We start from the raw sequence: 26,828 nt of genomic DNA on the forward strand, positions 1-26,828 counted from the left end.
CTGTTTGGCAGGCCGATCCACCAGCTAACTAGCTGCTGGTTAGCACGAACGCTAGCTAACACATACTAACTGGGCTGATTGCCAGGTAGTTGTTGTAAATAAGAATTTGTTCTTAACTGACTTCTTAACTGGTATGGAACATGGTGAGTGATGTGAGCCACTCCTAGCTATTGCCTAGCTAATAATGTTCATTTTTACTTTGTAGAAGATCGCAAGAGACTAGTAGAAATGTAAAAAAAAAAGGACCAGGTCAGAATGTGCAAGAGAAGAAAGGGAGAGGAATGAGGGAGAAAAGAAAGAACCCGCATTATCTGTTAAGAAACGGAAAATACTACTCAAAAGTTATGCTTAGATGTGACATTGACTAGCTATATCTTTGCGCAAACCTGTAATTTCCTTACTGTAGCTATGTTACTCTACCAAAGTGTATCACAGAAAAAGAAGAGGGCCGAGTCTGAAAAAAAACATCAGGCGGAACTAACGACCAGTGTATCACGTCAAGTAAGTTTCTAACAATTTGTAGCATTAGTTGTGCAATTTAAGTTGACGCGTTAAAGGTGAAATTAACCCTGTCTCACCTACTTAATGTACTAATTACTAATATTAGCATAACACTTTGTGTCATAAAAATCTGATTTCTCCCCAACACAACAAAATACATTTAAAAAATTGTTATGTGCTTAGTAATTATGTCCGAATCATTGAATCACAGAATCACCTCCAATCATTGAGACTAAAAAACACCACAAGTAGTGTCAATTGGTGGATTTTGTCTTTAAAAATATTTCCCCTATTCATGTCTACATTTGTAAGTTGTACAAAGAATCTTTGTCCTTCCATGCTAGACTTCAAAGTGACACAGAGTGTGGAGGACCTCACCTCAGAGTCAAAACAGGAAATGCAAATGCAGCTAACCAGTGCAAACTTTCTCAAAAGAGAAAATGCAGCACTCAGCCAATCTCTCTCCATGATTGAAGGTAAGCTTTCCTGTTTGTGGATGCTCCCACTGAAAATTCTCACCCTGCATGCAAGTCCAGGTTTAGTTGTGTATATACCCATAGATACTGTGAGTAAGTGCAGGTGCTTGGTGTACAGGGTGACTTCAAACCTTGAGCTGTAAAGCGGGGATGCAAACTAGTCACAATTTGAATACAAAAGCAGGTGTATTAATTAACATTGTAACAATACAGCAAGCAGAAAAAGACTGTATGCATGTGAAGTTTTGCTTAATTTAACGTACATGTTTAATGCATATTGTAGTACAATGATAATTTGTCTTATAAGTGTTTTAACTGATAGAGCGCCATATAGGATTATGCAAAACATATTCACAAAACTATTTCTCGTTAACTTCTTAAACTATCTAATGGAGTATAGCAAGCAAAATACTTGAGTCATGGCAGAATGGACTACGAGATTGGTTTTATAATTCAAATACTGTAACGGCAGCCTTCCTCCTCTTCGTCTGAAGAGGAGGTGTAGCAGGGATCGGACCAAGACGCAGCGTAGTTCGTGCTCAACATATTTAATTAAGACGATAAACGTGAACACTTACAAAATACAAAAATAACAAACGTGGCAAACCGAAACAGTCCTCTCTGGTGAAACGAACACAAAGACAGGAAACAACCACCCACAAACCCCAACACAAAACAAGCCACCTAAATATGATTCCCAATCAGAGACAACACAAAACACCTGCCTCTGATTGAGAACCATATTAGGCCAAACATAGAAACAGACAAACTAGACACACAACATAGAATGCCCACCCAGCTCACGTCTTGACCAACACTAAAACAAGTAAAACACACAAGAACTATGGTCAGAACGTGACAAATACATTTACTTACTTAAAGGGGTGGTTCATCAAAAATGCTTTTAACCTCATTAGAACATTTGCTTAGCATTAACCTTTACCAGAGACAGTTTTTAGGTTTGTTGGATCACTATTTATACTTCTGCAATTTTATTTCAAAGTGCGACATTTGCGATTTTATCTAGAATGTATGAAAAACTATATGTATTTATCCTCACTTTATGCAACAAATGTGTCTCTTCATTGAATTGCCCCAAAACAATCTGTTTTACTTTAAAACATGTTACAAAAATCGAACCTACTAGAGCTAATGTTCTCTTCAGTTTGTGTCATCTTTTTGATACTCTTCCTCTTGGTTCAAATATTTGTAAGTAAGTTCTGACTCTGACCCAAATTGCGGCTCGGCGCGGATTAATCAAAAATTACTTCCTGGATTTTAATGAAAAAATTACTGATTTGGAAATATTAGGCTTGGTAAATATTTTAGCAAAAAACCTTATCGAGACTTAACTACAATGGCTATTGCAGTGATTGGAGGCATCGGTGGTGTCTTTCGAAGGTATTTATGATAAACTTTGACATTAAATGGGGTTTCTATGGGAGAGGGAGAGGGAGAAGTATAATTTTTCTGATGAGCTAAACTAAATACTCATCCAACCAACCTAAAAGCTGTCTCTGGTGAAGGCTAATGCCTAGGAACATGTTCACAGTGAGATTAAACATATTTTTCGATGAACCACCCCTTTAACACAGTTGATGAAAACATTGAACAAGGCAATACAACAGTTTACATTTCAAGATAATACTTGAAAAGCATTTATCTTTATCTAAACATCTGAGAGGTAGGCAGAGAACATATGCTTGACTCAAATCTAATATACTGTACCTAGAAAGGGGGGAGAAAGATAGAAGGGGAGAGTGACAAAGCGAGGGAGACAGAGAGAAAGAAGGAGATAAGAGTTTACATTTACATTTAAGTCATTTAGCAGACGCTCTTATCCAGAGCGACTTACAAATTGGAGAGTTGTATAGTTACCACTAGTGCTGGGGGATAGGACTAAATCCATCATCATTGGCTACGACGTGACAATGTCAAAATCAATGTTTTGATAAATATGTACTCAACTTGAGAAATTCTGTTTTAAGAAACTTTTTACAGTCACGGATAATGATGGTAATAATCTATTCTTATTTGTGTTATGCAAAGTCCTAATATCGGTAACAATAAAGGTTTTGTCCAAATACTCGGCACACCCCTATTAAAGACATACTGGGGATGATTGCGCTAACAAGGCAAGAGGTTTTTAGAACAGGTGCACACAAACTGGAAGTCAGAGCAAATCCTAATATTAAAATACTGTATTGATTTCGGATAATTAAAAAATATATATTCTAATATCATGCAAAAAACGAAGTTTCTGTCCATCACAAAGGAAAGTTTGAATACATTGTTGATAACTACTACAGTACTGGAGAAAGTGCAAATATTGACCACAGCTTCTAAACATTCAAATGCATTCCGGAACCAGGAGGCAAAGAAACAGCTGTGCCCAACCAAAGTGTCTGGTATTTGCAATAAGTTGCTTATTAATTTTTTACCATAAATACAGTACAATAACATGTACAATTATGAAAGATAATACTTTTACTTCAAAATACAGCAGAACTACTAGTACCGTAAAATGACCAAAAAAGGGTTTCGTAGTTTATTTTATTATGTATATATTACAAGAGTGTGAATGTGTGTCTGTAACCTGATCTCAGATCTATTATTTTGTGCCAAGACTGTTGATTAATTTGGGGTTAGGCAGGCTATTCTGTACTCAAAGCAAATTTGTTAAAACCCTCTTTTCTTTTTTTCCACAGCCTTTTTAATTAGGTTGAAACCAGATGGAGGAGAAGGATGTTTTAAAAAGAATTAGATCGAAGCTTAACAATGAGTCGAAAGAAGTGCAAGATTTAGGTTTAAAACTGCCTTTTTTTACTCAAAGGTAGTAACTTGGAGGCTAAGGCCTAACTTTTTGATTTGTTAACTCAGTGAAAAAGTATGATGATGTCCTCGTATCTGTCAACTTCTTAACTTCTTATGGCTGAAGGGGCAGTATTGAGTAGCTTGGATGAAAGGTGCACAGAGGTGCCCAGAGTAAACGGCCTGCTCCTCAGCCATAGTTGCTCATATTTGCATATTATTATTAGTATAGGATAGAAAACACTCTGAAGTTTCTAAAACTGTTTGAATTATGTCTGTGAGTATAACAGAACTCATATGGCAGGCAAAAACCTGAGAAGTTCCAATTCCTGTTTGGATGTTTTCTGAGGGTGGCAGATTATCAACCAAGCTCTCATTGAAATTACAGCGAGATATGGATGAGTTTTCACTTCCTACGGCTTCCACTAGATGTCAACAGTCAATATAACTTTGTCTGATGACTCTAATGTGAAGGGGGGCCGAAGGAGACAGGAATTAGTCACCACTGCCACAAGCTGACCATGATTTGACCACGCGCGTTCAGAAAATGTGATAGGTACGTGATAGGTAGCTCCGTTCCATCGCTCAACTGAAGCCAGTCTAATTCTCCGGTTGGAACGTTATTCAAGATGTATGTTAATAACAACATTCTAAAGATTGATTCAGTACATCGTTTGACATGTTTCTACTGACTGTTACGGAACTTTTGGACATTTCGTCACGTTATAGTGGACGCGCTTTGTGACTTTGGAATTGTTTACCAAACGCGCTAACCAAAGTAGCTAATTGGACATAAATAACGGACATTATCGAACAAATCAAGCATTTATTGTGGACCTGGGATTCCTAGGACTGCATTCTGATGAAGTTCATCAAAGGTAAGGAAACATTTATCATGTATTTTCTGGTTTCTGTTGACTCCAACATGGCAGCTAATTTGGCTATTGTTCTGAGCGCCGTCTCAGATTATTGCATGGTTTCCTTTTTCCGTAAAGTTTTTTTGAAATCTGACACAGCGTTTGCATTAAGGAGAGGTATATCTATAATTCAATGTGTATAACTTGTATTATCATCTACATTTATGATGAGTATTTCTGTTGAAACGATGTGGCTATGCACTATCACTGGATGTTTTTGGAACTAGTGAATGTAACGCGCCAATGTAAACTCAGATTTTTTTTATATAAATATGAACTTTATCAAACAAAACATGCATGTATTGTGTAACATGAAGTCCTATGAGTGTCATCTGATGAAGATCATCAAAGGTTAGTGATTAATTTTAGCTATATTTCTGCTTTTTTGTGACTGCTATCTTTCGCTGGAAAAATGGCTGTGCTTATTGTGGTTTGGTGTGACCTAACAAAATCGTTTGTAGTGCTTTTGCTGAAAAGCATATTTGAAATCGGACACTTTGGTGGGATTAACAACAAGAATAGCTTTAAAATGATATGAAACACATGTATGTCTGAGGAATTTTAATTATGAGATTTCTGTTGTTTTGAATTTGGCGCCCTGCACTTTCACTGGCTGTTGTCATATCATCCCGTCACCGGGATTGCAGCAATACGAAGTTTTAATGTACACTGAACAAAAAAAATTCTAAAGTCTACTATAGTTATTTCTGTAGTATCACTATAAGATTGCTATAATATTACCAAAAGATATACCATTAGTATATCTTAGTATATCGGTATAGTAGTGCATAATATTAGTTATTGCTATAGTATCACTATAATAAGATGTTATAGTATTCCTACAAGAGTACTGTAGTTATTCTATAGTATGTCCAAATTTACCATAAGAATACTATAGAAGTTTTTCTGTGATATTTCTGTAATATTCTTCTACGGTATTCTTATAGGATCACTATAATATTGCTATAGTTATTGCTATATTTTTACTATAAGATTGCTATAGTTTTCTCTAGTATATCCGAATTTACCACAAGAATACTACGTTTTTTAGTGACATTTCTATAATACTCTTTTACAGTAATCATATAGTGCTTTTTTGTAAGGGTGCTCTCAGAGAGTATTGCGCCTACAGTTACGGAACACCGGGAGGCACCCACCTCTTTCTGAAACAAAAAGCAACCTTCTGTCAATGTCTCGCTTCAGTACAAGCGGACAACACAGCCCTCTCATAGGATGAGGTACGAGCGCAAGAGAGAAGCTAAATAAAGCACTGGGTGCTTGAGTTGTTTTATGTCAGTTCCATGTAGCCTACTCTTCCAGACCTATACAGTGGTTGGTGTTTGGATGAATCAAAAGGCATATTTGAGAAAAGTTAAGAAGGATTGTTTGAGCAGCTCTCAGCTCTGAGCACAGAGCAGGCATGTCCCGAAGGAAACAAAGCAATCCAAGGCAATTTAAACGTAAGTTTATTTTTCTCTCTATCTTTTGTGTTGCTTTAAAAACACAGACAGTATACGCTGGTGAAATATTTACGAATCAAAGGTTGATTGTAATAAGGTCTCTGACGCTAATGTAAGATTGTTTATAGCCTAGCTTATATGTTGAAAAAATAAAGCATATGTTGAAATATGAAATAATAAGTGTATTTGAAAGAAATTGTCATCATAATATCAATAGGCCTATATAATATTCAATGCATGGTTACAATCATTTATAAATAGTTGTATACAAAATATTCTGGAGTTTAGTGAAATGTGGTCATTTCTGCAAATTATATTCTTGGAAGTGGAGCCTACTTTTTTGTTTTTGGTCTTTTCATAATATTTCTTAGAAGTGTCGAAACAGTTATGATTCAATACAATGTATCCATGTGTTCCATCAGCAATATTTACTTTTACTGTATTCTTTATAAACCGTTTTTGTTCAAACAAAAGAAAATCAGCTCAACTTTTTTGAACTTGGTTTTAACCATTCATAAATTGATTAGTTTATGTTATCTGACAATGCTGGTGATTAATTGCATTAAAGATACTCCTGTTTCTGAATGGCCCGACTGCAGAGCTTATTCACTTGGCAAAAATGTATTGAATCTACATTGTTTACACATCATTTCAACATTCAAATCTATGTGATGATGTTAAATCAATGTGGATTACCCTAAATCCAAAGACATGGTGAATTTCGTTGTTGATTTCACAATGAATTCACTTTAGTTGACAACTCAACCAAATGTTAATCAAAACTTGAAGTTGAACTGACGTCTGTGCCCAGTGGGTACTGTTTGGTAGGCTATTTGTTAGGCTATTTGCATTAAATATAATTTTTCTGTGAATGTAATTCGATTTATATAGTAATTTACCATAGATTCAGGGTCATAAGATGACCCAGCCCTGTCCTAAACCTCATACAAACCACTGCCCTCATATGGCATTTGTTTACGCATTTACATGTTTTGAAATATATTTATTCCGTTCATAATCGCCTTGGCTGTTTATGATATATGTTTATTATGTAATTGTTATGACATTGTTATGCAGCCCTTATTGACGAGGGTTCAAGTAAAGTGTTTAACTTGTATATAATGCAGTCTGTTCTGCTCACCTTATGCCATTGGACTGCCGTGATGTTATCAGAGTAACAACTAGTGTGTTTAAATAATATAACTGTTTAAACCCTTCTAACAAAATTAGGTCAACGTACATGACCTGTATGTACTTTAATACAGTGCGTACTGTTATACAGTGTGTATGTCTCACCTCCTGTCATTTGGTTATACATCAAAGTAAAAACTCTGGTATGGTTGGGGGGGATGTGGTGAGCCTAAGAGCCAGCCCAGCAGCACAGACCATTATAGCAGAGGACAAAAAGGTTGATAAAGGGTGAGGAAGATTTTGCTGCTCCCCCTTCGATGGAACGCATTGCCCATGCCTGATATCTGGCTGTGCGATTCACAGTGAGCAGAGTGTTTTAATATTTTGCTTATTCCATTTTCTGGGGCACCCTCTGCAGAGCTGGTTAAAAGAGGTCTGAAAGAGCTCCATTAATTTGCCCTGATGACTGAGTTGATAAGAGGAGATAATGGAGAAGATAAGCTGTAGAAGATATACCATCAGACACCTCATTATTACTATTAGATTCCAGCCTGGCAGTCTGCAGCTTGCCGATAATACCCGTTTCACCCCCCACCCCTCTTCCACCACTTTGGCTGATAAGACAAAAAATAGTCACTCTGTCCCCACTCCCGAGTCCCTTTATTATCCCACCTCCAGGATATTCTGATAATATGATGATATATTATGTATTTTTCCCCGTCTCAACTTTTGTCCCCTTTTGAAATTATTATTATTATTTCTCTCTTTTTTCCTCACACACAGATAGAAGATATAACAAAGGAGTTTTGTGTTGGAAATCTTTCCCGATGGTTTTTCCCCCTCTCACCTTCCTCCTCCCCATAAAATCCAGAGCTTTTATAGTAATAAGAGTTTGATCCCAAAGCCAGATAGAGGAAAAGGAGGTGTTGAATGGGAGAACACATATCAATGGTATCAGCCCTGTCTAACCAGCCTAAGCTGGTAGCAGCTGTTGTTCTTTGCCTTACCACCTAAAAGCCAATATGTCAATAAATATTGTTCAGATTGGTCTCCATTCCATGGCGGGCTGGCCAAATTTATGACAGGAGGATTAAAATAATGTCCAGTGCTTTGCAGATTGGGCTAGGCTGGGGAGGTGTGATATGTGGTTGTGTGATTGTTAACCTCCACAGTGTCCACACACCACCATGCCTCTCCTACACACAGCCTATCTGCTCCTTTAGAGGTAGTATACTGTAAATATCCATGTTTCAATGGGCACCTGTCCTGTCCTGACTCTTTCTGTGAGTATGTACAATGTAACGCAGCACTCTCCAACCCTGTTCCCAGAGAGCTACCTTCCTGTACATTTTCATGTCAACCCCAGCTGTAACTAACCTGATTCAGTTTATCAACCAGCTAACTACTAGAATCAGGTGCGCTAGATTGGGGTTGGAGAGCCCTGTAACAAAAAACGAATTTATACAGTAATTTGGGGTATTATCAACAGTAAAATACTGAAATGTTTTACTGCAGCATATTGTAAATTATGGTGCATTGTGGGAAAATGTGGGCAGGGAAAGAATTGCTGTATTTCGAATGGTACCGTAATTCCACCTCACAGAATACAGTAAGTAACTTACCGTATCTTTGGAGTGCTAAAAACCTTTTGACCACTAGTGGTTGCATGGTATCGTTGTTTCCACTCTTCTGGGAAGGCTTTCCACTAGATGTTGGAACATTGCTGAGGGGACTTACTTCCATTCAGCCACAAGAGCATTAGTTAGGTCGGGCACTGATGTTGGGCGATTAGGCCTGGTTCGCAGTCGGCTTTCCAATTCATCCCAAAGTTGTTCGATGGGGTTGAGGTCAGGGCTCTGTGCGGGCCAGTCAAGTTCTTCCACAACCATCTCAACAAAACATTTCTGTATGGACCTCGTTTCGTGCACAGTGGCATTGTCATTCTGAAACAGGAAAGGGCCTTCCCAAAACTGTTGCCACAAAGTTGGAAAAACAGCGTTGTCTAGAATATCATTGTATGCTGTAGTGTTAAGATTTCCTTTCACTGGAACTAGCCCGAACCATGAAAAACAGCCCCAGACCATTATTCCTCCTCCACCAAACTTTACAGTTGGCACTATGCATTGGGGTATCCACCAAACCCAGATTAGTCCGTCAGACTGTCAGATGGTAAAGCGTGATTCATCACTCCAGAGAACGCGTTTCCACTGCTCCAGAGTCCAATGGCGGCGAGTTTTACACCACTCAAGCCGACGCTTGGCATTGGGCATGGTGATTTTAGGCTTGTGTGCGTCTGCTCTGTCATGGAAACCTATTTCATGAAGCTCCCGACGAACAGTTCTTGTGCTGACATTGTTTCCAGAGGCAGTTTGGAACTCGGTAGTGAGTGTTGCAACTGAGGACAGACGATTTTTACGTGCTACGTGCTTCAGCACTCGCCGGTCCCTTTCTGTGAGCTTGTGTGGCCTACCAATTCACTGCTGAGCCATAACTGCTCAGAGACGTTGCCATTTCACAATTACAGCACCGGGAAAGCTGTAGCACGGCAGATATTTGATGAACTGACTTGTTGGAAAGGTGGCATCCTATAGCGGTGCCACGTTTAAAGTCACTGAGCTCTTCAGTAAGGCCATTCTACTGCCAATGTTGTTCTATGGAGATTACATGTCTGTGTGCTCGATTTTATACACCTGTCAGCAACGGGTTTAGCTGAAATAGCTGAATCCACACATTTGAAGGGGTGTCCACATACTTTTGTGTATATAGTGTATATGCTGTAATGTGTAAATACTCTACCTAGCAGACAACCGGCTTGCACCAATCCATTGTAATTACAGTAAAATACTGTGAAATACAAACATGTCCCCTCAATGAATTTCATTCATTCTGATTACGGTAGCATTAACTTTTTTGTACGGTATAATACAGTCAATATTTATATATTCTTGATTCCATTCTTTTAGATTGATACAAGATTTATACTGAATATACCAAACATTAGGAACACCTTCTTGACCCAAAGCAGTGCACCTGGCACCTAATACAATGCCCAGTTCAAAGGCAGTTAACTCTTTTGTCTTGCCCATAGTTTGAATGGTACACACACAATCCATGTTTCAATAGTCTCAAGGCTTAAAAATCCTTATTTTACATGTCTCCTCCCCTTCATCTACACTGATTAAGGTGTATTTAACAAGTGACATCAATAAGGGATCCTAACTTTGGCCTATATTCACCTGGTCAGTCTATGTCATGGAAAGAGCAGGTATTCTTAATGTTTTGTATACTCAGTGTAAATCATAGTCAGTGTACTCTAATATGAAATATAGAACTTTAATTGCCACTGAGCAGCCTGTGACGGCAACCCCTTTACAATGTATACTAGTTCCAGGTGATCAGAATTTAGAATAACATTTTCAAAAATTATTCTTATTAATGATCAAATTCAGACTGCTATTGTTATTATAGAGGGCTTGCAGTTCCGTCACAAATCACCTAGCAACCGCACCAAGCGCCATGTTTGAAAACCAAACTCAGTCTGTTGAAAGTCCTCCAATCATCCACAAGGCTGCGGAAACTTCGGGAAGATTGCACAGAAAATGGAGGCAGTTGTAGAACCAATTCAAGTGAGTAAATATATGTTGAAATGTATCAAAAACTATGTATTATTAGCTAGCTTGCTACAGAAACTTAGTGTGCAGGCTAACTCAAATGGGCTGCTAAAGTCATGTTCGCTAGTTAGCTAACTTTACATACAGTGCATTCAGAAAGTATTCAGACCCCTTGACTTTTTCCACATTTTGTTACGTTACAACCTTATTCTAAAATGTATTAAAACGTTTTTTTCCCTCATCAATCTACACACAGTACCCCATAATGACAAAGCAAAAACCGATTTACCAATGTGGACTGTTTTGTGTATGTCCATTACATGAAATCGAAATAAAAATCTGTTTAAATTACAGGTTGTAATGCAACAAAATAGGAAAAAGGGGATAAATATTTTTGCAAGGCACTGTATATCAGGCGGTGTTAGAGGAACGCACTAAAAGACTCCAGCCACCCTAGTCATAGACTGTATTCTCTGCTACCGCACGGCAAGCGGTACCGGAGCACCAAGTGAGGTCCAAAAGGCTTCTTAACAGCTTCTACCCCCAAGCCATAAGACTCCTGAACAGATAATCAAAGGGCCACCCAGACCCTTCTTTTACGCTACTGCGACTCTCTGTTTATAATCTATGCAATGTCACTTTAACTCTAGCTACATGTACACTACCAGTCAAAAGTTTTTAAAGACCTACTGCGTTTTTCTTTATTTTCACTATTTTCTACATTTTACAATAATAGTGAAGACATCAAAACTATGAAATAACACATATGGAATCATATTTCATAGTTTGATGTCTTCACTTTATTCTACAGTTTAGAAAATAGTTTAAATAAAGAAAAACCCTTGAATGAGTTCTAAAACTTTTAACCGGTAGTGTACATATTACCTCAATAACCTCAACTAACAGGTGCCCCCACACATTGACTCTGTACTGGTACCCCCTGTATATAGCCTCACTTCTTATTTTACTGCAGCTGTTTAATTATTTGTTACTTTTATTTTCTATTTTTACTTAACACTTATTTTATTTGTTTCTTATCTTCTTAAAGCATTGTTGGTTAAGGGCTTGTAAGTAAGCATTTCACTGTAAGGTCTACACCTGTTGTATTTGGCGCATGTGACAAACAACATTTGATTCGATTTAGACAATGTAATTGTTTTGGTAGTCTTAGGCAAACCATCTTCCTTATCACTGTGTCACCTACAAGTGCCACTTAGACCTTGGAGAAAAGTATCTTGAATTGAAATTGGTGGTAGTAGTTGTGTGTATGTTTTAAGCTAATCCCGGCTTTCAGACATTTCCCCACCAATATTACAAGGGTTAGATTTCAGCACAAGGCATGTACAAAATCGAGTATAAAGATTAGCCTCATATACATTATCTACTGGTATTGTTTTTAACAATATTTAAACAGTGTGTGAGTTAAGCTATTCTCTGCTTCAGATACACAATGTCAAGGGGTGCATTGCAAATGCCCATAAGGCAAATGCCATCATACTGTTGGCCTTTGGTCCCAACTCCGGTCCTCGAGTATCCCCGACAGTACAGTTTTATTGTAGCTGCGGACGAACACACCTGATTCAACTTGTTAACTAATCATCAAGCCCTGAATGAGTTGAATCTATTATGTTTGTCCGGGACTCAATAAATGTGTGCCGTTGTGTGTACTCAAGGACTGGAGTTGGGAACCACTGTTGTAGGCAGTGGTTGGCAGCATTATCAGCTGCAAAATGGGTTCTCATGGCTGATATCCTGAAATTTATTTGACAATCAAATAAAACTAATTGGAGAGCTTATGACTGAACATGTTAATTTGACACAGAAACACGGACAAATTAGAGAGATTCCCTTCCCCTCTTTATTGCATGATTGTGATCTGTGATTAATCAAAATCAACACTAGTTCATCTTGATTATATTAAGTTAACAATTAAAACCAAATTAAACAATTAACTTCAAAGAATCAACACTTTCATATAATTTCAGTGTTCAAGTAAGCTGACATTTTAGTAACAAGTAGGCTATTATTAGTAAAACATAATTTCAGGTGAACAAAAAAATTCAATCCCAGAGGTGGCCAGCCTCGCTCCGCTGATCCGTGATCTACTGGGTGAGCAGATTTCTGTTCCTCCAGCCCATTAATCGCACACCTGGTTAGTAACTAATTAGGTTTGATACATTGAATCAGGTGTGTTAGTGCTGGGCTGGAACAGAAGCCTGCACACCCAGCACAGTTGGCCTGCTCCAGTTGCAATAGGTTTATAAATGATGTGACTTTTAAACTGTATTTTTGTTCACAACATTTGCTAACATAATGTCCATGGTATAAAAGGATGTACCCTTATTTACTTGGGACATTAACTGGGACCGCTTCATCTGCAGACAGGGTTTGATGGCTCTCTGTATCTGAGGACAGAAAACATCACAAAGAAACAGGCTGAATTATACTCAAGTTAGACAGCCCTGAATTTTATGTTGCTTTTTCTCTTTGTTCTTTCCTTTTCTCTCTAGGGACTGGAATTGGAGAGTAGTTTCATAATGTCCTCCCACAAAGTTACCTACCCTATTGGGGCGGCAGGTAGCCTAGTGGTTAGAGCATTGTGCCAGTATCCGAAAGATTGCTAGATCGAATCCCAGAGCTGACAAGGTCAAATCTGTCATTTTGCCCCTGAACAAGGCAATTAACCCACTGTCCCTAGGCCGAAATTGTAAATAAGAATTTGTTCTTAGCTGATTTGCCTAGATAAATAAAGGTTAAATAACAAAATCAAGAGTAGCCTACTCTCCCTTCTCTGACAGCTGGAAGTGCTTGCTAATCCTTTCACCCTCTTCCATGGCTGTTAACTAGCTACCTACCTAGCTACAAATGCATTTGGAGTTACAATGATAAATACATCAAGATAGCTAACCAGCTAATATGAAGTTAGCAAGCTGGTGATATTTAATTCATGTAGCTAGCTAGCTACAGGGCATTCAGAAAGTATTCCAACCCCTTGACTTTTCCACATTTTGTTACGTTACAGCCTTATTCTAAAATTGATTACATGAGTTTTTTTCCTCATCAATCTACACAAAATACCCCATAACTGTCACACCCTGACCTTAGAGAGACTTTTTATTTCTCTATTTGGTTAGGTCAGGGTGTGATTTGGGTGGGCATTCTATTTTTTCTGTTTCTTTGTTTTTGGCCGAGTGTGGTTCCCAATCAGAGGCAGCTGTCTATCATTGTCTCTGATTGGGGATCGTACTTAGGCAGCTCTTTTTCCCACCATTAGGTTGTGGGATCTTGTTTTCTGTTTAGTGTTTCTGCCTGACAGAACTGTGCTCTTTTGTTTTTACGTGTGTTTTTGAAATAAAAGAATCAAGAACACTTACCACGCTGCGCCTTGGTCCACTCTTCATACCACCAACGAGAGCCGTTACAGAAGATCCCACCAAAAACGGACCAAGCAGCGTGGCCAGGAGGACTGGACATGGGAGGACATCCTGCACGGCAAAAGATCCTGGACGTGGGAGGCGATCCTGGCCGGAAGGGAACGCCTCCCATGGGAACAGGTGGAAGCAGCGAGGGAGGAACGGCGATGAGACCAGGAGTCACGGCAATGACGGAAGCCCGAGAGGCAACTCCCAAATCTTTTTGTGATTTTTTTTGTGATTTTTTTTGGGGGGGAGAACACGGGGTGATTGGCGGACTCAGGACCTGAGCCAACTCCCCGTGCTTACCGTGGGGAGCGAGTGACCGGTCAGGCACCGTGTTATGCGGTGATGCGCACTGTGTCTCCAGTGCGCACTTACAGCCTGGTGCGCTCTGTGCTAGCTCCCTGCATCAGAAAGTCTGTGCTAGAGTGGGCATTCAGCCAGGACGAAGTGTGTCGGTTCAGCGCTCCTGGTCTCCTGTGCGTCTCTTCGGCCCAGTGCGTCCTGTGCCAGCACTCCGCATTTGCCGGGCGAAAGTAAGCATCCAGCTAGGACAGCTTGTGCCAGCTCTACGCTCGAGACCTCCAGTGCGCCTCCACGGCCCAGTGTATCCGGTGCCTGCTCCACACATCAGGCTTCCAGTGCATCTCCCCAGTCCAGTGTTCCGGCTCCACGAACGAAGCCTCCAGTGATGATCCATGGTCCGAAGTCTGCAGTGATGATCCATGGCACGAAGCCTCCAGTGAGGATCCATGGCCCGAAGCCTCTAGTGATGAGCCAAGGCCCGAAGACTCCAGTGATGACCCATGGTCCGGAGCCTGCAGTGATGATCCATGGCACGAAGCCTCCAGTGATGATCCATGGCCCAAAGACTCCAGTGATGATCCTTGGCCCGAAGCCTCCAGTGATGATCCATGGCATGGAGCCTGCAGTGATGATCCATGGCCCGAAGCCTGCAGTGATGATCCATGGCCCGAAACCTGCGGTGATGATCCATGGCCCGAAGCCTGCGGTGATGATCCATGGCCCGAAGCTTCCAGTGATGATCCATGGTCCGGAGCCTGCAGTGATGATCCATGGCACGAAGCCTCCAGTGAGGATCCATGGCCCGAAGCCTCTAGTGATGATCCAAGGCCCGGAGCCTGCAGTGACGATCCATGGCCCGAAGCTTCCAGTGACGATCCATGGCCCGGAGCCTCCAGCGACGGTCCCCAGTCCGGAGCCTCCAGCGACGGTCCCCAGTCCGGAGCCTCCAGGGACGTTCCCCAGTCCGGAGCCTCCAGCGGGGGTTCCCAGTCCGGAGTCCCCGGCGACGATCTACTTTCCGGAGTCCCCGGCGACGATCTACGGTCCGGAGTCCCCGGCGACAATCCATGGTTCGATTCCTCCGGCGATGATTTGCGGTCCGGAGCTTCCGGCGACGATCTCGGCACCAGAGGCGCCACCGAAGTTGGCGGAGCCACGAGCGGAGCGGGGTCTGCGTCCCGCACCAGAGCCGCCACTGAGGGTAGATGCCCACGCGGACCCTCCCCTATAGGTTCAGGTTTGCGCCCGGAGTCCGCACCTTTGGGGGGGTACTGTCACGCCCTGACCTTAGATATCCTTTTATTCTCTATTTTGGTTAGGTCAGGGTGTGACTAGGGTGGGCAATCTAGTTTTCCTATTTCTTTGTTTGGCCTGGCATGGTTCCCAATCAGAGGCAGCTGTCTATTGTTGTCTCTGATTGGGGATCATACTTAGGCAGCCTTTTCCCACCTTAGTTTGTGGGATCTTGATTTTGTATAGTTGCTGTGTAGCCTGCAGAACTTAACGTTCGTTTTGTATTTTGTTGTTTTTCGGTGTTCATTTTAATATAAGTAAGATGTTCGCCTACAAAATACCCTTTTCAAACATCTTTCCCATAAATACAGGTATTTTATCAACTAGCACATATGAGTTCAGCCATAATATTTGTTGTAATATTTGTTCTATCTTTTCAGGGGGATGAATTTGAAATTGTAGCCAGCTCTGCAATGCTTGTTTGAAAAAGACAGATACTTTGAAAAAAGTATCATTTTCAATTCATCGAAAATGAGACATGGCAATCTGCACAAAGGCAAAAAGGCCACTTTTAAACAATGATTTTCTTATTAATCTACTTGAGAACCATGTAGGGTTCAAATAAAACTTTTGAATGAGTGAAGCTTTTAGAGAGAGGTTTAGTGCTTTTATGTTTATTAATCTCAACCTACCCAATTCATATTTGTAACGGCTTTCTTCTTCCTCCTCTGATGAGGAGTAGTAGGAAGGATCGGAAGACCAATGCGCAGCGTGGTACGTATCCATAATGACTTTTAATGAGAATGAACACGACAAAATACAAACTAACAAAGTGAAACAAAATGAAAACCGAAAACAGTTCTGTCTGGTGCAGACACACAAAGACTGAAAACAACCACCCACAAAACCCAACACAAAACAGGCTACCTAAATATGGTTCCCAATCAGGGACAACGATTGACAGCTGCCTCTGATTGAGAACCATATCAGGCCAAACACAGAAATAGAAAATCGTAGAAAAACTAACATAGACAACCCACCCAACTTACGCCCTGACCATACTAAAACAAAAGACAAAACAAAGGAACTAAGGTCAGAACGTGACAATATTCATTATATAGATAGGCTTGTTTTATTTTGTCTGGTAAAGCGTCCAAGATAAAGCGAAATATTTTTTGCTCATATGATTTGAAAAACGAATCATCAGGAGTAGGCAGTGCCATAAGTAAGTGAGTAAACTGCGATATGACTAAGGACTTAATCAGTTAAATTTTTCCATAAATAGACAGGTATTTACCTCTCCATGGTTGCAGGATCTTGTCTATTTTTACAAGTTTTCTATTGAAGTTCATTGTGGAGAGCTTATTTATATATTTTGTGATATGAATACCGAGTATGTCTACTTCACCATCAGCCCATTTCATAGGCTGCAGGGTAATGTAAAAGTTGTATTTTTTAAGGATCCAATACGTAATATTGTACACTTATCATAATTAGGTTTTAGTCCAGAGAGTACAGAAAAGTTATCTAGATCTTTAATGAGACATTGCAGGGATCTAGCTTGCGGACTTAACATAAAGTTAAGTCATCGGCATACATGGACACCTTTGTTTTTAAGCCTTGGATTTATAATCCTCTAATGCTGTTATTGGATCTGATTTTAATAGCTAGCATTTCGATGGCCATAACGAATAGATATGGTGACAGCGGATACCCTTGTTTAACTCCTCTTGACAATTCAAAACTCTCTGAAAAGTAGCCGTTATTTATTATTTTACACCTGGGGTTGCTATACAGTATTTTTAGCCATTTTATAAGAGAATTACCGAAATTGAAAAATCCAGGCATTTATAAATAATATCCAGTCTTACTTTATCAAATGCCTTTTCAAAATCCGCTATAAATACCATTCCTGGCTTCTTATATGTTTCATCATGTTCTATTATTTCTAGTATTTGTCGTATATTATCTCCAATGTATCGTCCATGTATAAAACCTGTCTGATCAGGATGAACAATACCTCTTAAAACCTTTTAATTCTGAGTGCTATGCATTTTGCTAGTATTTTTGCATCACAACATTGAAGTGTAAGGGGCCTCTAGTTTTTTAGATGGACTGGGTCTTTATATTTATATTTGCCATCTGGGTCTTGTTTTAATAATAGAGAAATCAGACCTTCCTGCTGAGTACCTGACAGACTACCATTTCTATAGGAGTAGTTAAAACAATCAAACAATGGAGCTTTTAGTATATCAAAAAATACTTGATATACCTCTATCGTTTTTTTCCAACTGAAAGGATTTAATAGCCTCAAAAAGTTATTCCTCTGTAATTTGGCCTTTGCACTGATCTTTCTGTACATTTGTTAATTTTCAATTTTTTATATTATTTGGAAAGAATTCCTTACCTTAATCTTCATTCAGTGGGAGAGGATGAGACGGAAAAGAGAACATCTGCCTAAAATGATTAGCTTCCTCTTTTAAAATATCATTCGGTGAATCAAAAGTTTCTGCAAATTCTTTTCGTTAGCGTACCTGTATTGGAGATTCAGGAAGAATTTTGTGCATTTTTCTCCATATTCCATCCAGTTTGCTTTATTTTTGTAATAGGTTACATTAGATCGCTCTTGAATAAGTTCCTGATGTTTTTTTTGTTTTTCCTCTAACTTATTTTGTATCTCTGTAGTATTGTTTTTTTTGCTATCTACCTGTGCTATCAGTTCATTCATTTCTTGTTAGTCTTGTTTCTTTAGCCAGAAACTGCTTTTTTATTATTGATGAATATTGAATTAAATGACCCCTGAAGGTACATTTAAAGGTATCCAAAACAATAAGGGGATTTGCTGAACCTATATTATACTGGAAAAATTCTGTTATAAATTATTTTGTCTTAGTTAAAAATAAGTTGTCCTCCAGTAAATTCTGATTAAATTTCTAATATCCGCGTCCACGTGGAAAATCTATAAGAGTTATGTGAATGCCAATTAGATGATTACCCGATCGCATTCTGTCTCCTATTAAAACTTTTTTAACCTTTGAAAGAGACAAGAAAGTAGTCAAGACGACTAGCTTGATTAAGTCTCCATGTATATGTCACTCGGTCTGGGTTTTTTAGTCTCCAAATATCCACTATTTCTAATGTGTCCATAAAATTTGTGATTTCCTTAAGGGCACGGGGATGATAGTTTGTAGAGTGATTACCTCTCCATTGAGGTACTTAACGCTGTGTTATAGTCTCCTACCATAATTATTAGATCATTTGTTGCCTGTAAGTTCAATAAATTGGTATAAATGTTTTCGAAAAAGTGTGGATCATCCTGATTTGGACCATATAGATTTATGAGCCAAATCTCTTTTTCGTCCACTTTCATATTCAAAAGGATCCACCTTCCTTGCAAATCATTCCTGATTATTTGCACATTCAGTTCAAAATGTTTGTTAATTAATATCATCACACCCTTTGAGTTACTTTGTCCATGACAGAAAATTATTTCACCACCCCATTCCTTTTTCCACGCAACTTCATCTAAGGATGTAGAGTGAGTTTCCTGTAAACAGTATTGTTATATTCCTTTTCTTTTAGCCATGTAAAGACTGATCTTCTGTTTTTATAATCTGCCAAACCGTTACAATTATAACTAGCTATAGTTATTTCACCCCTTACCATAACTACTATTCCCAGGCTAAATTGACCATAATTAGTGCTTGTAAAGTTACTGCCATCAGAGGTATTATGAAGGTCAAAACTAGAGCTTTCAAATGTCTGAAATTTACAATTCAAGAAATAGGTTCTAGCAAAAAAAATTGTTCCCTTGCCTGTTTTTCTGTGAGCCAATGCCACGGATGTTAGAAAATTGAGAAAAATTATGTGTGTAACAAATCTGAGTAGGTTGATGTGTATGATATTGGATATGATATATATTTTTACCTTTATTTAACTAGGCAGGTCAGTTAAGACGAAATTCTTATTTCAATGACAGCCTAGGAACAGTGCCTTGTTCAGGGGATGAACGACAGATTTTTACCTTGTCAGCTCGGGGATTCGATCTTGCAACCTTGCGGTTACAAGTCCAATACTCTAACCACTAGGCTCCCTGTCTCCCATTTAATGAGAGTGTGTATGATGTCTGTATAAGAGTAAGAGTAAGAATATAATATGTGATGTCCAAATAAGTAATAACTTTGCCAATTTGCATGTTTGAGTGTCTATGTGTGTAACATGTAGTGCGTATAGCCTTAATATTCATAATTGTAATCCACATCGTATCACCATCATAGTTGCATCATAATTACCTTTAACATAATTGAAAAACACATCCCAGCATTTCCATAGCAATTGACGTTTCGCATGATCATGAAAGAGACGTTGCATTACTCTAGAGAAGTCTTCACTACAGTACAAATGTATTCCGTACAATATGTCATTATTCCCCAATGCCCCATCCTGATATATTCCCCTTGCTTGTTGTAAACATATATAAACTTGTAGACAAATAGATAAAAAGATAGACAAACAATAAACACATTAATTTATAAAACAGTCCTCGACAATAGAGAGATGGAGAGAAGAGAATAGAGAGTGAGAGAAGAGAGCAAGATCAGGCGTGTGTGTGTGTATGTATACATCCGTATGTGTAAGCAAGCATGTAGTTGAGTACGTGTGTGTTCATATCCACTTCATAATGTTCAGATATTTTAAACAGTTCCCATACCTTCTTTTTTTCCGTAACCTGAAGTCCCTGTAGAGTTTAATACAGCCACGGTGTTATGGAGCTGTCTCGGAATAGCTGTCCATCTATAAAAAGTTTGTCCACAATGATAAAGGCATGCCTACCATCCTTCCTTTGTTGTCTTTGTACCGGATACAGTCTCTTATGACGTTCATTTATCTCCTTTGGAAATTGATAATTGAGACCGAATATTGGTCCCTTTAAGCTCCTTTCCTTTGTTTTTGATCAGCTCCTTTTGTTGGTAGTGTTCAAATTTTGCGATGATCAGTCAGGGACCCTTAGTCTTGTCACTCTGAGCTCCAAGTCTGTGTACTCGTTGGAAAGCCACCTTGTTTACAGTCTCCATAGGAAGTTTCAAGGCGGATTGCATGAATTCTCTGATCGCGCCCTCTGGATTATGGGATGCGTCCTCAGGAATACCAGAAAAAATTAGATTTTCACGCATGCTACGACTTTGTATGTCTAGTAGCCTCTCCTTCATCACCCTGTTTTCCCTGAGTAGACAATCCATGTTGGAATCGTGTATTTTTACCTTGGCTGTGTGTGTCTTGTTTTCTCTTTGGAGCTTGAGAATTTCACTCTGGCTGAACTCCAAACGCCCCGTCAGCCCTGCTACCTCCTCACACAACTTTTCCATTGTTGCATGGATTCCAGCCAGAGCACTAGTGTCACGCCCTGGTCATAGAGAGGCTTTTATTCTCTATTTTGGTTAGGCCAGGGTGTGACTAGGGTGGGCATTCTAGTTTCTTTATTTCTATGTTTTCTATTTCTTTGTGTTTGGCCAGGTGTGGTTCTCAATCAGAGGCAGCTGTCTATCGTTGTCTCTGATTGAGAACCATACTTAGGTATCCCTTTTTTCCACCTGTCTTTGTGGGAAGTTGACTTTGTTTAGGGCACATAGCCTTTAGCTTCACGGTTTGTTTTTGTAGTGTTTATTGTTTTGTTCGGTGTCCTTTTTATTAAAATAAAGAAAATGTACGCTCACCACGCTACACCTTGGTCCTCTTCTTTTAACGGCCGTGACAACTAGCCTCTACCTCAATGGTAAGTAAATCGTCCGTGTCTGTAGATTAATCTGTTTTTCTTTTTTTTGTCGGTTTAAAGTTATTTTGTGAGGTGGTCGGATCTTTCCACGAAGGAGTATGTTGTTCCTCCATAGCGTAAAGCTGTTGGTACTCGTCGATTTCCCTCAGGATCTCCTTGGTATCCAGATTGGCTCTATACTGCAACCAGTTGTTTTGCGAAAAGATAACAATGAGTCTTTCTCACGATGGTGTCTGTAGTACAGCTAGCACTCGCGGAATCGACGCAAAAAAAATGAACACAAACTTGCAGTCCCAGCTGTAAAGGCTAACCGCATTGTGGAATCCTTAGTAACAAAACTTTAGTTCGGATTAAAATCGATTTAATGAAAATGTTTTAATGTAAACAACAAACCGAGTGTAGACAGTACAGTGTCCTGTTGCACGCTCTGATGACGTGCACGCTCTAGCCACGCTCTAGCCACAATAATTAAAAATTGGATGTAATAAATGATTCACTAGTCACTTTAAACAATGCCATTTTATATAATGTTTACATATCCTACATTACTCATCTCATATGTATATACTGTACTCTATATCATCTACTGCATCTAGCATATGCCGTTCGGCCATCACTCATCCATATATTTATATATACATATTCTTATTCATTCAGTAGTTGTTGTGAAATTGTTAGATTACTTGTTAGATATTACTGCATGGTCAGAACTAGAAGCACAAGCATTTCGCTACACTCACATTAACATCTGCTAACCATGTGTATGTGACCAATAAAATTTGATTTGATTTGGAAAGACATTTTCAATGCATTCAGATGTCGGTTGCCATTGCTGAAGCAACTGCAGGAAGGAAGGCTGTCTGTGACTCTTCGGTTTTTGGCGAGCGGCAGCACACAGTAAAGCATAGTTGTGAGTTATAAACTATGAATCTCTATGAATCAGCCTAATTTGGTATTAATTGTAGCCGGAAGTTAATACAATCAAACCATCTGACGAGCCACCCGTCTACGGCACAATTTGCTGCACAATCAGCGGTTTTCAGTTGCGGCTGAACAGCTTGTTTGTGTGTTTAACTCTGCCTGTAAACACGCTGGATGATTCAGAATCCATTGAAGAGCTTGAACGATTAATTGACCAGAGATACTTACGAACTCAAAGAAACATGTCGCTGGTTTCGGAGGATTCAAGCATTGTTATGGACAACCAACCAAATCAACAAAACAAACCAAAACCAGGTTGGCCAATAGGTATCAACGATGGAACCAAACCATCCCCTAGTAAGGGGGCGCGTGTGGCGAGTGGGGAGAGGTTTACTGATATGGATGTTGACTTGTTCAAATCCATCAATGAAAGGCTTGCCAAACTTGATATCTTGGATATATTATGAGGACATCAATGCATTATGTGCTAGTCTAGAATTCAGCCAACGTCAGATTGATGATCTAAGGAAATAGAACACGGCGCTGAAAGGTACTGTAGACTCTATTCATAGCAAGGTGGAGGTGGTGCAAAGGGAGAACAAACAAATTAAACAATCTAAAATTCTCAGGGAATTCTCAGGGATACCGGAGAATGACAACAGCAGAGGCTGTGAGGACAAGGTACGAGACTTTATGTCAACTCAACTAAAACTGCCCACTGATGTTGTGCGTAATGCCACTTTCTCCAGAGTCCATAGAATAGGTAAGGCCTCTGGAAATAGGCCACGGGCTATTATTGCATGTTTTGATAAATTTAAGCAAAAGGAAATGACGAAGAACATGGGGAGAGAACTCAAACACGGATTTTGGAATGAATGATCACTTCCCCACCGAGATCAATGAAAGGAGAAAAAAACTATATTCAATCATGAAGGAAAAACGTTGCCTGAATCAACGAGTGTCCATGGTGATGGATAAACTTTATATCAACAGGCAATTGTATCAGGACTCTAGAGTAACTCCCTGGCTATTTTAATGTAATGTTCAAATCTGAGTTTGTGTGTTGTGGTGTGTCATGACAACTTCAACTATCACGAATACATGCTCTATTGATCTCCACTTGATAAGGAAAGGGCTGCATATAGCTCATGTTAATGTATGTAGCCTTCCTAACAAAATACATGAGGTTTTTAACTTGGTCAACATAAATAATATTCATATCTTGTCCTTGACCGAAACGCATTTAGATGCATCTGTAAATGATGGGCAAATTAACATTCAAGGATATAGTCTACTGAGAAGGGACAGGAATAGGACTGGTGGGGGTGTAGCACTGTATATGCAGAATCATATACCATTTAAGAGGAGGGATGACCTTAACGTATGTCAAATAGAGGCACTATGGGCTCAAGTACATCTGCCTCACCAGGCACCCATATTGGTAGGATGTGTATATAGACCTCCTAGCTCTAAGGTGTCCTATCTGGATGACTTATGTACTGGGTTTGACCAGGCCACAGATAGCAACAGAGATGTATTTATCTTGGGTGATTTTAATATACATTGGAAGGATCACAATAATTCGAATAGAACAAAATTTATGAGATAAGCCAAGAACTGTGGTTTGAAACCAATGGTTAATGATACTACTAGATCTTCAATTAAGTTGGGTCATCGTTCAGACACATGCATTGATCAGATTTTCTGTAATATACCATTGCAATGCTTAAAAGCCAGATCAATGCCAGTGGGCTGGACAGACCATAATATTGTGACCATAACCATGAACACCAAGGTTCCAAAGAAACCCCCTAGGATTGTGGTCAAAAGAAATGTTAAAACATTTAATCATGAGCTATTTCTAAATGATTTGGCTGCTGTACCCTGGGAGCTGATTTAGCTAGATGATGATTTAAATCACGCTACAGAATGTTTTATTGATTTTCTCACTGAGGTAATGGACCATCATGCCCCTATAAAAAAGAGTACATTTGGTGCCCGTCCATCTCCATGGATTGATGATGAACTGGGTGAGGCTTTTTCTCAAAGAAATATGGCAAAAGTCTTAGCAGTCAAAATTAGAAATTGATGAACAGAATTATAGAAAGTTACGTAATTATGCAGTTAAATTGAATCGAAGGGAAAAAATTTATTTTACAACAATGCTTTTATTGATTGTAAAAATTATTCTAAAAAGGTATGGAACACAGTTAAGGGCTTACTTGGTACATCTATCTCATCATGCCCATTTAGTGTGGAGGTTGATGGGAGAATAATAACAAAACCAGTTGATATTGCCAATCATTTTGCCGATTTTTTTTATTTTTTTATTTATTTATTTTTATTTTTTATTTTTTTACACAGACAATTAAATTACTGAGCAACAATGTAGACATACATTCTTCCAAACAAGCTATTGTCCAATGGATTGATGATCATATTATGAGCAACAAGATCTGCTCTTTTAGTCTGCAAACGGTGTCAGTGGAGGAGGTGTTAAACCTATTGAAGTCATTACCTGATGGTAAATCTACAGGTTATGGTCTTATGGACAATTTTTTGCTTTGCTGTGCTGCTCCCCAGATTGCAGTTCCACTAAGATACATATTTAATTGGTCACTAGAAAAGGGGATGTTTGCAAATGTATGGAAGCATGCGAAACTGTTTCCTATTCCGAAAGACTGCAAAGAACCCATTACTCCTGCCAATAGTCGACCAATTAGTCTACTCCCTACACTCAGTAAGATATTGGAGGGTATTGTGAGTAGACAAATGTGGGAGTACATGGATAAGAATGATCAAATCAAATGTATTTATATAGCCCTTCTTACATCAGCTGATATCTCAAAGTGCTGTATAGAAACTCAGCCTAAAACCCCAAACAGCAAGCAATGCAGGTGTAGAAGCACGGTGGTTAGGAAAAACTCTCTAGAAAGGCCAAAACCTAGGAAGAAACCTAGAGAGGAACCAGGCTATGAGGGGTGGCCAGTCCTCTTCTGGCTGTGCCGGGTGGAACATGGCCAAGATATTCAAATGTTCATAAATGACCAGCATGGTCAAATAATAATAATCACAGTAGTTGTCGAGGGTGCAGCAAGTCAGCACCTCAGGAGTAAATGTCAGTTGGCTTTTCATAGCCGATCATTAAGAGTATCTCTACCGCTCCTGCTGTCTCTAGAGAGTTGAAAACAGCAGGTCTGGGACAGGTAGCATGTCCGGTGAACAGGTCAGGGTTCCATAGCCGCAGGCAGAACAGTTGAAACGGGAGCAGCAGCACGGCCAGGTGGACTGGGGACAGCAATGAGTCATTATGCCAGGTAGTCCTGAGGCATGGTCCTAGGGCTCAGGTCCTCCGAGAGAGAGAAAGAAAGAGAGAAAGAAAGAATTAGAGAGAGCATACTTAAATTCACACAGGATACCGGATAAGACAGGAGAAGTACTCCAGATATAACAAACTGACCCTAGCCCCCCGACACAAACTACTGCAGCATAAATACTGGAGGCTGAGACGGGAGGGGTCAGGAGACACTGTGGCACCATCCGCTGATACCCCCGGACAGGGCCAAACAGGAAGGATATAACCCCACCCACTTTGCCAAAGCACAGCCCCCACACCACTAGAGGGATATCTTCAGCCACCAACTTACCATCCTGAGACAAGGCCGAGTAATGCCCGCAAAGATCTCCGCCACGGCACAACCCAAGGGGGGGCGCCAACCCAGACAGGAAGATCACGTCAGTGACTCAACCCCCTCCTAGGGACGGCATGAAAGAGCGCCAGTAAGCCAGTGACTCAGCCCCTGTAATAGGGTTAGAGGCAGAGAATCCCAGTGGAGAGAGGGGAACCGGCCAGGCAGAGACAGCAAGGGCGGTTCGTTGCTCCAGAGCCTTTCCGTTCACCTTCACACTCCTGGCCAGACTACACTCAATCATATGACCCACTGAAGAGATGAGTCTTCAGTAAAGACTTAAAGGTTGAGACCGAGTCTGCGTCTCTCACATGGGTAGGCAGACCATTCCAAAAAAATGGAGCTCTATAGGAGAAAGCCCTGCCTCCAGCTGTTTGCTTAGAATGATTAGAATTATCTGATTACAGCCAATCAGCATGCTTATCGCAAAAACCATTCCACTACCACTGCATTGGTTGACATGACTGACCAGTGGCTCAATGCTATGGATAATGGCAAGTTTGTGGGTGTACTATTTTTAGATTTCAGTGCAGCATTTGATTTAGTGGATCATGAAATAATTTTGACAAAATTAATGCATTAT

General features: G+C 39.7%; 1 protein-coding gene across 1 annotated transcript in view; it reads left to right on the plus strand.

The window, feature by feature from the left end:
• Positions 1–5,928: 5,928 nt before the first annotated feature.
• LOC139558924 (zinc finger protein ZFPM2-like) overlaps positions 5,929–26,828 on the plus strand; it is a 105,134-nt gene continuing 84,234 nt past the window's right edge. The window contains exon 1 of the mRNA XM_071374426.1: positions 5,929–6,165. Coding sequence (XP_071230527.1) covers positions 6,126–6,165 — 40 coding nt within the window. The 5' untranslated portion in view covers positions 5,929–6,125. The remainder of the gene's footprint in view (positions 6,166–26,828) is intronic.

The sequence above is a fragment of the Salvelinus alpinus genome, chromosome 29, assembly GCF_045679555.1.
Source record: "Salvelinus alpinus chromosome 29, SLU_Salpinus.1, whole genome shotgun sequence".
Classification (NCBI taxonomy): Eukaryota; Metazoa; Chordata; class Actinopteri; order Salmoniformes; family Salmonidae; genus Salvelinus; species Salvelinus alpinus.